The following is a 15,527-nucleotide window of genomic DNA, read 5'->3' as shown; positions in this document are numbered from 1 at the left end:
CAGAGGGAGAGGGAAAAAAAACCAGGGAGACAAGAATGATCAACTTCTTTTCTGTAAGGACTCACTGAAGAGTGGGGTACACAAAATGTCAGCTCTGGGACTAGAGATTGGGGTGTTGCCATTTTCATCCTTTTCAGCGCAATCAGTGCTGAAAGCCTTCAGGGAGCAAAACAGCCCTAGTTAGTGCAATCTGGAACTGCTTACACTGAGCCTGGTCCCCTGGCAAGGGGGTGCAATTCTGCCCAGGCAAAGACACCTTGAGAATCAGCACAACAGGCCCCTCCCCCAGAATACCAGCGCAAACACCCGGCTAATACCAAATTTACCAATCACAGAGAACTGCAAAACTTTAGCTCTTGGGGAAAACAGTATACAGCATTTGTAGTTTTTTCTTATTATTCTTTAGTCTTTCAATTTTATATTTTTTCTTTTCAGCTAGTTTATTTTATCAATTCTTTTTTAAGTCTTTTCTGATTTTTATTTTTACATTTACTTTATATATATTTCATTTTTTGTTTTCTTGTATTCAATTTTATTTTTATATATAGCTTTTCTTTCTTTCCTATTTTAGGACCTAGTTTCTTCTAAAAAATGGACCAAAATACACCCAGGATCTAGTTTACTGTTGTGTTCTCTTCTACACCTTGTTTGACTGTTCTCTCTCTCTCTCTTTTTTTTTTTTTTTTTTTTTTGCTTTGTTTTCTCTTATTTTCTGATTTGTTTAGTGCACATTTTTCTGGTATTGTTGTTGCTATTTTTGTGTTTTCTGTCTTTCATCTATTCTTTTCTGGACTTAAGGATGAGATGGAAAAACTCACCCCAAAAGAAAGAACAGGAGGCAGTACTCACTGCCAGAGATTTAATCAATATGGATATAATAAGATGTCAGAACTAGAATTCAAAACAGTGATTATAAAGGACACTAGTTGGGCTTGAAAAAAGCATAGAAGACACTAGAGAATCTCTTACTGGAGAAATATAAGAACTATAATCAGGCTGAAATCTAAATGATTATTACTAAGATGTAATAAAAAATGGAGACTCTAACTGCTAGGATAAATAAGGCTGAAGAGTCAGTGATATAAAAGATAAAATGATGGAGAATAAAAATGGTGAGAAAGAGATATAAACAACCACTGGATTGCGAAGGGAGGATTTGAAAGACCAGTGATACCATAAAGCAAATGATATTAGAATAATTGGAGTCCCAGAGGAAGAGGAAAAAGAGGGGTCAGAAGGTTTATTTAAACCAATAATAGGGGCGCCTGGGTGGCTCAGTGGGTTAAAGCCTCTGCCTTCGGCTCAGGTCATGATCTCAGGGTCCTGGGATCGAGCCCCACATCAGGCTCTCTGTTCCGCAGGGAAGCCTGCTTCCTCCTCTCTCTGCCTGCCTCTCTGCCTGCTTGTGATTTCTCTCTGTCAAATAAATAAAATATTAAAAAAAAAATAAACCAATAATAGTTGAGAACTTCCATAATCTGGGAAACGAAACAGGCATTCAAGTCCAGAAGGCACAGAAAGCCCTGCTCAAAATCAATAAAACCAGTCAACACCTCAAGATATAATAGTGAAGCTTGCAAATCTCAGAGATAAAGAGAAAATCCTGAAAGCAGCTCAGGAGGGTAGAAACATAAGTTTGGAAGCAGACCTGTCCACAGAGACCTGGCAGGCCAGAAAGGACTGGCATGATATATTCACGGTGCTAAATGAGAAAAATATGCATCCAAGAATACTTTATCCAGCAAGGCTCTCATTCAGAATAGAAGGAGAGATAAAGATCTTCCTGGACCAACAGAAACTAAAAGAGTCTGTCATCACTAAACCAGCCCTGCAAGAAATACTAAAGGGGATCTTTGAGTATAGAGACAGTCCAGAGGTACCAAAGACCAGAAAGGAATAGACAATATACAGAAACAAGGACTTTACAGGTAATACAATGGTACTAAATTCATATCTTTCAATAATTACTCTTAATGTAAATCCTCCAATCAAAAGACACAGGATATCAGATTGGATTAAAAAGCAAGACCCACTGATACATTGTCTAGAAGAGATTTATTTTAGACCCAAAGACACCTCCAGATTGAAAGTGAGGGGGTGGAGAACAACTTGCCATGCTAATGGGCATCAAAAGAAATCTGGAGTAGCTTGCATCAGACAAACTAGATTTTAAAACCAAAGACTGTAATAAGAGATGGCAAAGGACACTATATCAAAATAAAAGGGTCTATCCAACAAGAAGATCTAACAATTGTAAATACTTATTCCCCTAACTTGGGAGCAGCCAATTATATAAACCAACTAATAACCTAAATAAAGAAACACATTGATAATACATTAATAGTAGGAAACATCAACACACTACTCACAGAAATGGGCAGATCATCTAAGCAGAAGATCAACAAGTAAACAAGGACTTTAAATGACACACTGGGCCAGATGGACTTCACAGATATATTCAGAGCATTTCAACCTAAAGCAGAATACACATTCTTCTTTAGTGCACATGGAACATTCTCCAGAATACTTCACATACTCGGCCATGAATCACGTGTCATCCAGTACCAAAAGACTGGGATTATTCCCTGCATATTGTCAGACCACAATGCTTTAAAACTTGAACCCAATCAAGAGAAAACTTGGAAGGAATACAAATACATGGAGATTAAAGAGCATTCTACTAAAGAATGAATGGGTCAACTGGGAAATTAAAAAAGAATTTTAAAAGTTCATGGAAACAAATGAAAATGAAAACACAACCATTCAGGACCTTTGGGATGCAGCAAAGGTGGTCCTAAGAGGGAAGTGTATAACAATACAGGCCTTTATCAAGACACAAGAAACATCTCACATATACAACCTAACCTTACACCAAAAGAAGCTGGAGAAAGAAGAGCAAATAAAGCCTAATCCCAGGGGGAGAAGAGAATTAATAAAGATTAGAGCAGAAATCAATGAACTAGAAATCAAAAGAACAGTAGAACAGATCAGCGAAACTAGGAGCTAGTTCTTTGAAAGAACTAACAAGATCAATAAACCCCTAGACAGACTCACAAGAAGAAAGAGAAAGGACCTAAATTAATAAAATCATAAATGAAAGAGGTGATTTCAACCAACACTGAAGAAACACAATTATAAGAGCATATTATGAGCAACTATATGCCAACAAATTAGGCAATGTGGAAGAAATGAATGCATTCCTAGAAACATACAAACTATCAAAATAAAAATGAGAAGAAATAGAAAACCTGAACAGAAACATAACTAGCAAAGAAATTGAAGCAGTAATAAAAAATCTTCCAACAAACAAACTTCAGGGTTGGATGGCCTCCCAGTGGAATTCTTTTTTTTTTTTTTACTGAAAAATACAGTCAGTTTACATGGCATAGCATCCCTGTAAAGTATTCTTTTTTTTTTTTTTTTTCAGCGTAACAGTATTTTTTGTTTTGGCACTACACCCAGTGCTCCATGCAATACGTGCTCTCCCTATTACCCACCACCTGGTTCCCCCAACCTTCCACCCCCCTCCCAGTGGAATTCTACCAAACATTTAAAAAAGAATTAATACCTATTCTTCTAAAGCTGTTTCAAAAATAGAAATGGAAGGAAAACTTCCAAATTCATTCTTTGAGGACAGCATTACCTTGATCCCAAGACCAGACAAAGATCCTGCCAAAAAGGAGAATCACAGACCAATATCCCTGAAGAATATGAATGTAAAAATTTTCACCAAGATAATAGTTAATAGTATCCAACAGTACATTAAAAGGATTATTCACCAAAACCAAGTGGGATTTATTTCTGGGCTTCAAGTTTGGTTCAACATCCACAAATCAATCAATGTGGTATAGCACATTAATTTTTTTAAAAAAGGAAAAAAACCATATGATCCTCTCAATAGATGCAGAAAAAGCATTTCACAAAACACAGCATCTTTTCTTGATTAAAGACTCTCTTCAGTGTAGGCATAGAGAAAACATACCTCAATATCATAAAAGCTATATATGAAAAAGCCACAGAGAATATCATCCTCAATGGGGAAAAACTGAGAGTCCTAGGGTTAGGAACATGACAGGGATGTCTATTCTCACCACTGCTATCCAATATAGTACTAGAAGACCTAGTGTCAACAATCAGAGAACAAGAAGAAATAAAATGCACCCAAAGTGGCAAAGAAGTCAAGCTTTCACTCTTCATGGATGACATGATACTCTTATGTTGAAAATCCAAAAGAGTCCACGAAAAAATTGCTAGAACTCATACAGAAATTCAGTAAAGGGGTGGGATATAAAATCAATGCACAGAAGTCTGCTACATTTCTATACAGTAACGATGAGACAGAAGAAACAGAAATTAAAGAATCAATCCCAATCAGTATTACACCCAAACCATAAGATATCTAGGAATAAACCTAACCAAAGAGGAAAAGGATCTGCACTCAGAAAACTATGGAACACTTATGAAAGAAATTGAGGAAGACACAAAGAAGAGGAAAAACCAATCCATGCTCATGGATTAGAAGAACAAATATTGTTCAAATGTCATGATATCCAAAACAATCTACACACTTAATGCAATCCCTATCAAAATACCATCAACATTTTTCACAGGGCTGGAAAAAACAATCCTCAAACTTGTATAGAACAAGAAAAGACCACAAATAGCCAAAGGAATGTTGAAAAAGAAAACCAAAACTGATGGCATTACAATTCTGGACATCAAGCTCTATCACAAAACTGCAATCACCAAGACGGTATGGTACTGGCAGAAAAACAGATACAAATAAATGGAACAGAATAGAAAACCCAGAAATGGCCCCTCAACTCTATGGTTAACTAATATTCAACAAAGCAGGAAAGAATATCCAGTGGAAAAAAGACAGTCTCTTCAACAAATGGTATTAGGAAAACTGGATAGCATCTTGCAGAAGAATGAAACTGGACCATTTTTTTACACCATATGCAAAAATACACTCAAAATGGATGAAAGACCTAAATGTGAAATAGGAATCCATCAAAATCCTAGAGGAGAGCACAAGCAGTAAACTCTGAGACCTTTGCCATAGCAACTTCTTGCTAGACACGACTTCAAAGGCAAGGGAAACAAAAGCAAAAATGAACTATTGAGATGGGATTGGGAGGGAGACAAACTATAAATGACTCTTAATCTCACAAAACAAACTGGGGGTTGCTGGGGGGAGGTGGGATTGGGAGAGGGGGAGGGGGCTATGGACATTGGGGAGGGGAGGCGAACCATAAGAGACTATGGACTCTGAAAAACAACCTGAGGGTTTTGAAGGGTCAGGGGTGGGAGGTTGGGGGAACAGGTGGTGGGTGATGGGGAGGGCACGTTTTGCATGGAGCACTGGGTGTTGTGCAAAAACAATGAATACTGTTACGCTGAAAAAAATAAATAAAATGGAAGAAAAAAAATGAACTATTGAGATTTCATCAAGATAAAAAGCTTTTGCACAGCAGAGAAACAGTTGACAAAACTAAAAGACAAACTATAGAATGGGAGAAGATATTTGCAAATGTCTTATCAAACTTATCAAACTCAACACCCCAAAAAAGAAAAAATCAGTCAAAATATGGGCAGAAGTCAGGGTGCTTGGGTGGCTCAGTTGGTTAAGTGTCTGCTTTTGGCTCAGGTCATTATCCCTGGGGTGCTGGGATTGAGCTCACCAGGGGCCTCTATTTTTCCCTATGCCCCTCCTCACACTTGTGTGCTCTCTCTCTCTCTCTCTCAAATAAATAAAATCTTTTTTAAAAATTAAGAAATGGGAAGAAGACATGAACAGACATTTCTCCAAAGAAGACATACAAATGGCTGACAGACAAATGAAAAAATGCTAAATATCACTCAGCATCGGGGAAATAGAAATGAAAACCACAATGAGGTATCACCCTACACCAGTCAGAATGGCTAAAGTTAGCAAATCAGGAAATAACAGATGTTGGTGGGGATGTGCTGAAAGGGGAGCCCTCTTACACTGTCGGTGGGAATGCAATCTGGTACAGCCACTCTGGAAAACAGTATGGAGGTTCCCTCAAAAAGTTAAAAATAGAGCTGCCCTATGACCCAGCAATTGCACTACTCGATATTTATCTGAAGGACACAAACATAATGATTTGAAGGGGCACCTGCACCTCAATGTTTATAACAGCAATGTCCACAGCAGCCAAAATATGGAAAGAACCCAGATGCCTATCCACTGATGAATCAATAAAGATGTGGTATGTATATATACACAATGGAATATTACTCTGCAATCAAAAAATGAAATTTTACCATTTGCAGCAACATAGATGGAACTAGAGGATATTATCCCAACTGAAATAAGTCAATCAGAGAAAAACAATGATCATATGATTTCATTCACACGTGGAATTTAAGTAACAAAACGGAGAACCATAGGAGAAGGGAGGGAAAAATAAAATAAGATGAAATCAGAGAGGGAGACAAACTATAAGCGACTCTGATCGCTAGGAAACCAAGGTTTGCTGGAGGAAAGGTGGGTGGGAGATGGGGTAACTGGGTGATGGGCATTAAGGAGGGCACTTGATATAATGAGCACTAGGTGTTATATGCAACTGATGAATCACTAAACTCTACCTCTGAAACTAATAATACGCTATATGTTAATTAATTGAATTTAAGTGAAATAAAATTAAAATTTAAAAAAGAAAAAATAAATAAATGTGAAGTTTGAGCAAGGACTCATTGTTTCAAGGAGAAAACTATAGAAATGAGATTCAGATGGCTGTTGTGAGAATCACAGCTTATGACTGCAGTTTAGATGAAGTGTGTCTCCTTTGGGTTTTGTTTTGTGTTTCATTCCATGGCTATCCTTGAGAGAACTGTCATCACTAACTCTGGCTGAGCACTTACTTTGTGCCAGGCACTGTTCTCAGTACCTACCATGTATTAACTCACTTAATCTCCATAGCAACCCCAGGAGATAGTATCTACTACTATGCCCATTTTATAGAAAAAGAAAGTGAGGGACAGAGGTTAAGCAAATTGCCCAAGATCACATAGCTTGCAGGGGGCAGAAACAGGATTCAAACCCAGGCAGTCTGACGCCCCAGGGGCTTAACAACAATATCCTACCACCTCTGTGGAGGTAAGAAAATAAAATGATGAAATGCCCAGCATAGAAGATTTCAGCAATCAATGCCATCTTCATAGGGAGGAAAATGTAACCAACAGACCCTGGGTCATTTCACCACAAGATCCAACATGGAGCTGAGAAAGGCCAAAATAGTAAGAAAACAACAAGATGATACATCTGTGTTCCCAAGTCCTCAACTAAGTTGAGTTCCTCTTGAAGCTGGTTCTGGGATCAACCCAGGAAGGTCAGAACTAGAGAGGGATTTAGGCCTGGTAAGGGCTGGAGTGGGAGGGAGCTCAGTCCTCTTTGCATGAAGGAGGCTAAGAGGCTGCAGCAGAGTCTGAGGGATGTGAGCACATAGTCCTCTCCGCATGAAGGACACTAAGAGGCCCCAGTGGAGTCTAAGGGATGTGAGCAAATACCTGTTCACACCTCATCCTCTCTCAACATCTCTGAAGGCAGGTATTATTGTACCCACTGTACAACAGGAACTGTGGAAAAGACCTGCAATAAGACCCACTGCACCTACTAAGGGAGGCAAGGAGGTTAAGTGATTTGTTCAGAATTACACAGCTAGTAAATGGCAGATCTAGGATTGTACCTAGGACTGTTTCTCTCATTCTACCACAAAATCTCTCGCCAAACCTCTCTCAGGATAAGTATTGCCTAGGATGCTTGTTCAAATTCATTATCAGGCCCACTCCACTGAATCAGAATGTCCAAAGGAGGGCCTAAACATTTGTTTTTATAACAATCCCCCTCACCATTTTAATCAAGAGGCAAGTCTGGGGAGTTATGCCATAGAGTCAAAACCCCGATTTTAAAAAAGAGAAGTTCCAAATGGATTAGGCTTCTTTTTTCCCTTTCAGTTCTCAGAGACCAAAGAATATGTATCCAAACCAAGTGATGCATAAATAGTGCAATTTTAATCTGAACTATGTGACATGTAATCGCCTGTGAGGTAGAGGGAAGGAAAAAGGTTGGACAGGAGCCTCACCCCACCACTTTCAAACCAGTGACCTTACATCTAATCTATAAAATGCAGAAATGAAATAGTATAATATAAGCAAAAGTATTTAGGTGAAATGTAAAGATTTTATAATTGAAAGGAACTCATCTGTTTTATCCTAATTAATGAACATAAACATTACAGCAACAATGTTTTAACAATGCTTTCTAATCAAACACTGCAGTCTCTAGTCCTCACTAAATAATGATTAATTCTTTCATTTACTGGGTCTGTTCAACATGCCAGTCATGGCTCTGGACACTAGAGATATGGCATGGACAGTCAGGCTTATGCAGTGTCTACCTTCATAGTGGAAGCCACAGAGTAAACAACTAAACATAGTAATGACAGATTACATAGGAAAGGGAAGAAACAGAACAATGGTGTAGTGAGTGGCTGGAGTTGGGGAAGGCCTCTCTGAGGAGGTGACATCCCAATCGACCTAAGGGTGAAAAGGAACCCATCCTGTGATGAGCCAAAGAACATTCCACTCAGTGGAACAGCAGTGCAAAGTTCTGGGGCAGGAAAGCACTCCAAAGAACAGGCAGAGGGCCAACAAAGCACAAGGTGAGCCCTGAGAGAGACTGCGTGCGGCCTTACAGATCACATTCAAGTCTAGATTTTACCCCAAGTGTGATGAAAAGTCCTTGGAAGTTTGAAGAAAGGAAGTGACTTAATCTGATTTTTAAGCCTTACTCTGACTTCTGAGGAGAGAACAAACTTTAAGATGACAAAAATGATAGTATGAGACCAGTTGAGGCTTCTGCAGTGGTCCATTTATGCTGGTGGCTTGGACCAGGTAGTAACAGGGTTGGGAGAGGTGGGCAATGAAAGGAATCAGAGTAACTAACCGGACTGGCCGGTGGGTTGGATGTGGCTACAAGAGAAAAAAGAGCCAGCTCAGTCTGGCAGCACCTCTCCTGACACCCCAGCTCCTGGAGCTTGAAGACAAGAGATTTTAGGCATCCTGGTTGCTAGATTCCTGGGGCCACCACAGAGACTCATTCTGTGCATTCCAGACAGTGGGACTCCACCCAGGCTCACTGAGGAGATGAATTAAAAGGGAAGGTGGTTGAGAAGCACTCTCTGTCACACATGACCTAAGATGAAAAGCTCTGAAAGAATTGATGGAGAAATGTCTTGCTTAAATAAAATTTCACAGGGGGAGGAGAGTAGAAATATCCCTTTACAAATGGGGCCACTTAGTTTTTCTTGAATGAGCTCATTTTTGCCCAGCACTTACTCTTCCCCCTAGACCTGGGACTGTGGGATAAGGAGGCCTGGGACAGAGAGCCCCTTAGGGGGATAGGGAGGAGAAGCAGGGGAGGGGAGGGTGGAATGAAGACATGCTGGGCCCTGGCAAATGCAGGAGGAATGCCTGGACTATTCTTCTCATCACCTTTGCCTTTCTTTGTGTCTGTGTCTAGGCGTGACTGTGCAAGCTCTTTCCACAGTTCCTGTCATGTTTAGTTACTGGGTAAGTGTGAAAATTCAAACTGTCTCATTGGTTGGTGAAAGCTCATGTTCAGCTCACTAGTGAGTGGACAGATACCTCAAGTCTTGACATTGCCCCCGCCCAACTCTCCTCCCCTTTAGAGATCACCAGGGATCCCCAGCTTTGCATACTGCAGTGTCCCCTCCCAGACCTTCTTTCTAGTCATGTTCTTGCTCTAGACCCACATGGTCCAGAACAGTAGCCAGGAGCCACATGTCAACATGTGACTCACGTTACATTTCCACTGAACACGGTACTTCTAGACTCAACCTGAATTCCTTAGAACTTACCTGTCTCATGATTCATTCCTGTGGTGCCTTGCTCAGTCACTGATAAGCCAGTTTATTCTAAGATAATAATGACCAAAAAGTGAGAACAATAATAATGGCCTGATATGCTGGCTTTCTGGGGGAAATACGCAATTCAAAATGGGATTGCTGCAGTTGGATGCCTCTCCACAACAGATTAAATCTCTAGCACTGAGCTTCAGGCATGATCACAGGCTGTGGGAGGTCATAGCTGGGGATGCACTAAGTATCTGCTCAACCAAGTGAATATTCATTTGTGTTGTGATTTAAGGAGTAATGGAAATATCACCTGCTCACGTGGACTTTCCCCACCCAGGCTCATAATCTATTAGTACTTCAGTCTTTAGCTGTTCCTGCGATTAGACTCGTTTTTTAATTTTTTTTTTATTTTTGAAAAAGAGAGAGAGAGAGAGTGCAAGGAGTGAGGAGGAGCAGGAGGAAAGGGAGAAAAAATCCCAAGCAGACTCCCCACTGAGCACAGAGGCCAAGGATGGCTCCATCTCATGACGTTAAGATCATGACCTGAGCTGAAATCAAGAGTTGGGAGCTTAACAAACTGAGTCACCCAGGCACCTCCAGACTCAATTTTTTTTTTAAATAAAAAAGCTCTAAGACTTCAATATGTGCAAATTTATCAAAGTGTCTACTATTTTGACTGAACAGCTGGAATTTCTGGAGAGTACCAAATGCCTGCCAGTGGAGGTGGGGTGAAGTTAAAAGGAAAGAAACAGTAAAGAAAGGAGATTTAGGGAGGGGCAAGATGGCAGAGTAGGAGACCCTGTTTCAACCCGTCCTGAAGTGAGCTAAATATCTACCAGAACACTCTGAACACCCAGGAAATCAGCCTGAGATGTAAGATTACACACTTCTGGATCTCTATGGGGGAAGGAAATCATCAGTGGAGAGTTAATGTGGAGGGGAATGCTCAAACAGAAGGGGGAAGAAGCCACCAGAAGTGACTCACTGGAAAGTAATACCCCAATATGAAATTACCCTGTGCTTGGGGACCAGCATTAACCTGGAGTCTGCTTTAAAAAACTCATAAAGAGCAAAATGTCTTAAAGGGCAGCTGGTGGAATTGGGTGGCCATGGGCACAGTCCCAACACACGGACCCAGGATGGCCACTGCCTGTGACCACCCGTGCCAGAGAGAGTGCAGCAGAACTCCCAGTCCATGATCCCTGAGCCCCCGGCTTTCCGCTGTTTGTGCCACTGCTTGGCTGGGCACACTCCCACCCGCATGTGAGAGAGCCTGGTGTGGGCACCAGCCAACAGTCTCTAGGTCCGCAGCCTTCCACCACGTGCCTGTGGGAGTTTGCAGTGTTCAGCGGAGTTTGCAGAGGGGGAGTCTGTGTTCTGGATGATCCAGGGGGGAGCAGACTGAGGCTTCTGAGACCGAGGACTGGGTGTGGACAGTTTACTTTTTGCACTAGCCCTCTGAAAAGCTGCAAAAAGCTGCCCAAGAACAAAAACCTGAAAAACCCAGTTTCCCCAGAGCCCAGCCCCTTGATAGGGGGCAGGGTGACTCAGCCCAAGCAAGACCAACTGAAAAACAATGCAGCATGTACCTCCCACAGAAGACAAGCTAAAAGAACAAGAGGACAATAACCACAGGGTCCCCCATAAAACCGTAAAACCCCCAAATCAGGGGAAAACAATATATTAAGCCCCCGGTATTGCCCCCAAACCTGTATATTTCATAGATACAACTTTTCTTTTTAATTAGTTCTCACAGTTCATCTTATTTTTTTAACCTACTCATCATTACAACTAGATATTTAATGCAACATATTGCATAATAACTTTTTTTTGTTTTTACATAATAACTTTTTCTTTTTTACATAATAACTTCTTAACTTGAACTTTTTTCATATATATACACCTGGGGTTTTCTTTTTTTTTTTTCTAAATATATATAGATATAAGCTTCAAGGTAATCCTTTTTCCCTATTCAATACTACCTCTATATATAAGACAGTCTTAATTTCCCTGTATCTCTGGAAAGTTGAGTCCTTTAACAAAGATAACAAGATGCACCCTGGAAGTACTGAAGTGACCTTCCTCACCCACATCAAGGGTTATAACCACCTTCCCATCTTATTCTCCTGTCAGTGTTTCTGTGCATTTGTTTTTGTTTTTGCACTGTATAAATTTGTTCTTGGGGTTAGTTTTGGGTGGGTTTTTCTTTTTTTTTTTTTCTTTCTTGTCTCTTACTTTTTTTTTCCCATTTTATTTATTTTTTCAGCATAACAGTATTCATTGTTTCTGCACAACACCCAGTGCTCCATGCAAAACGTGCCCTCCCCTTTACCCACCACCTGTTCCCCCAACCTCCCACCCCTGACCCTTCAAACCCTCAGGTTGTTTTCCAGAGTCCATAGTCTCTTATGGTTCGCCTCCCCTTCCAAATTTTTTTTTTTAATAAACATATAATGTATTTTTATCCCCAGGGGTACAGGTCTGTGAATCGCCAGGTTTACACACTTCACAGCACTCACGATAGCACATACCCTTCCCAGTGTCCATAGCCCCTTCCCCCTCTCCCATGTCTCTTACTTTTGTCAGTCTTCTTGTTTCTTCGTTTTTGGTGTAAACCTGGCGATTCACAGACCTGTACCCCCGGTTTTTGTACCTTATAAACCTTACTTTTGGAACTCATTTTGACTGTTTTTTTTTTTCTTTTTCTCTTTCTTTTTTCCTTTTTTCTTTCTTTTTGGTGATGACTTCCCATTGTTCCAAAACTTTCCAAGGGGCACCTTGACTGTATCATGGTTGATATATTCAGCTATACATCACCTCAACCAGCTCTCACAAAAATGACTAGGAAGAGGAACACCCAACAGAGGAAAAATTCAGATACTCTTGACCTCTTCCACAGAACTACTGGATATGGACATAAACAATATGTCAGAAATGAAATTCAGGGTAAAAATTGTCCAGGCAGTGGCTAGGTTGGAGAAGACCATTAGTGGCAACATAGAATCTCTAAGGGGGAAGTGAGAGCCAACCTGACAGAAGTTTAAAATGCTATCAAAGAGATCCAATCTAATCTAAATACTTTAACAGCTAGGGTAACCAAGGCAGAAGATCATATTAGTGATCCAGAAGACAGAAGATAGAAAAGCAGGAGGAGGCCTGGAACAAGCAACTTAAAAGCCATGAAAACAGAATTAGGGAAATAAATAATGCAACAAAATGTTCCAATGTCAGAATTATTGGGATCCCTGAGGGCGTAGAGAAAGAGAAGACTAGAAGATATAGTTGAACAAATACTGGATAAAAAATTTCCCTATCCTGGGGAATGGAACAAGTGTGCATGTCCTAGAGACAGAGAGGACACCCCCCAAGATCAATGAATCTAGAAAGACCTCCAGACACTTAATTGTGAGATTCACAAATCATAAATTCAGACAGGAGGTCTTAAGGTCAGCTGGGGGAAGAGATTCCTTATGTACAGAAGAAGAACCATCAGAATAACATCAGATCTGTCCACAGAAACCTGGCAAGCCAGAAAGGGCTGGCAAGACATATTCAGGGCACTAAATGAGAAGAATATGCAGCCAAGAATACTTTATCCACCAAGGCTGACATTCAAAATGGAAGGAGAAATAAAGAGCTTCCATGACCAGCAAGGTCTAAAACATTATGGGACCGCCAAGCCAGCAGTGTAAGAAATACTAAGGGGTGGTTCTATAAAAGAAGAAAGAACCCAAGAGTGACAGAAGAGAAAGTTACAGAGACAATGTATAGAAATAAGAATGTCACAGGCAACATGCTGTCAATAAAAACTTATCTTTCTTGAGAATGCTCAATGTGAACAGCATAAATGCTCCCATAAAAAGGCATAGGGCTGCAGACTGGATAAAACAACAGGACCCGTCCATATGCTGTCTCCAAGAGACACGTTTTTGAACCTAAAGATACATCCAGACTGAAAGTGAAGGGATGGAAAACCATCTTTCACAGCAATGGGCCTCAAAAGAAAGCTGGGGTAGTGATTCTCAGAAAAATTAGATTTTTAGCTAAAGACTGTAGTCAGAGATACAGAAGGACATTACATCATTCTTTTTATTTATATATTTATTTGACAGAGACACAGTGAGAGAGGGAACACAAGCAGGAGGGGTGAGAGAGGGAGAAGCAGGCCTTCCACAGAGCAGGGAGCCCAATGCAGGGCTGGATCCCAGGACCCCAGAACCATGCCCTGAGCTGAAGGCAGGTGCCCAAAAACTGAGCCACCAAGAAGATCTAACAATTGTAAATATTTATACCCCCAACCTGGGAGCAGTCAACTACATAAGACAACTGTTAAACAAAATAAACAGTCATATTGATATGAATACATTAATTGTAGGGGATCTTAACATGCAAGAGACAGCAATAGACAGATCATCTAAGCAGAAAATCAACAAAGAAACAAGAACTTGGATTGACACATTGGACCAGATGGACTTCATAGATATATACAGACATTCCACCCTAAAACAACAGAATACTCATTCTTCTAGAGCATACATGGAACTTTTTACAGAATAGACCACATACTGGGTCACAAATCAGGGCTCAACTGATACCAAAAGATTGAGATTATTCCCTGCATATTCTCAGACCACAATGCTTTGAAACTGGAACTCAACCATAAGAAAAAGTTTAGAAGAAATTCAAACACTTGGAAGCTAAAGACCACCCTGCTTAAGAATGTTTGGATCAACCAGGAAATTAAAGAAATTAAATTTAAGTTCTTTAAACAATTCGTGGAAACCAACAAGAATGAAGAATGAACCAACAAGAATGAAGACACATCAGTCCAAAACCTATGGTATATAGCAAAGGTGGTCCTAAGGGGGAAACACATAGCCATCCAAACCTCACTCAAAAAAACTGAAATATCCTGAAAAAAAAAAAAAAAAACCACTGAAATATCCTGAATACACTAACTCTCTTTACACCTTAAAGATCTGGGAAATCAGCAACAAATTAAGCCAACCCCACACACAAGAAGGGATTAGTTAAGGTTAGAGCAGAGTTCAATGAGTTAGAAACCAGAGATACAGTATAACACATCAACAAAACTAGAAGCTGGTTCTTTGAAAGAATTAATAAGATCAATAAACCACTGGCCAAACTAATCCAAAAGAAAAGAGAGAGGACCCAAATTAATAAAATTATGAATGAAAGGGGAGGGATCACAACTAACACCAAGGAAATAGAAACAATCATCAGAAATTATTATCAACAATTGTATGCCAATAAGTTAAGCAACCTAGAAGAAATGGATACATTCCTGGAAACCTATAAACTACCAAGACTGAAACAGGAAGAAATTGACAACCTGAATAGACCAATATCTAGTAACAAGATTGAAGCAGTGATCAAAAACCTCCCAAAAAATAACAGATTCCTTGACAGATTCCCTGGGGAATTCTACGAAACATTCAAAGAAGAAATAATAGCTATTCTCCTGAAACTGTTTCAAAAAATAGAAACAGAGGGGAAATGTCCAGACTCTATGAAGCCAGCATTACCTTGATCCACAAACCAAGCAAAGACCCCATCCAAAAGGAGAATTTCAGACCAATATCCCTGATGAATATGGATGCC

General features: G+C 40.1%; 1 protein-coding gene across 4 annotated transcripts in view; it reads left to right on the top strand.

Annotated features, from left to right (window-relative positions):
- The window catches only part of ACMSD (aminocarboxymuconate semialdehyde decarboxylase), a 102,748-nt gene that overhangs the window by 24,061 nt on the left and 63,160 nt on the right, over window positions 1-15,527 (top strand). For all 4 annotated transcript variants that reach the window (XM_046019853.1, XM_046019851.1, XM_046019852.1 and 1 more), the window contains exon 4: window positions 9,551-9,600. In XM_046019853.1, coding sequence (XP_045875809.1) covers window positions 9,551-9,600 — 50 coding nt within the window. The remainder of the gene's footprint in view (window positions 1-9,550; window positions 9,601-15,527) is intronic.

Source organism: Meles meles, chromosome 9 (genome assembly GCF_922984935.1).
Source record: "Meles meles chromosome 9, mMelMel3.1 paternal haplotype, whole genome shotgun sequence".
In the NCBI taxonomy this organism is placed as follows: Eukaryota; Metazoa; Chordata; class Mammalia; order Carnivora; family Mustelidae; genus Meles; species Meles meles.
The sequence above is the reverse complement of the archived record's forward strand: the minus strand, read 5'-3'. Positions and strand labels throughout refer to the sequence as shown.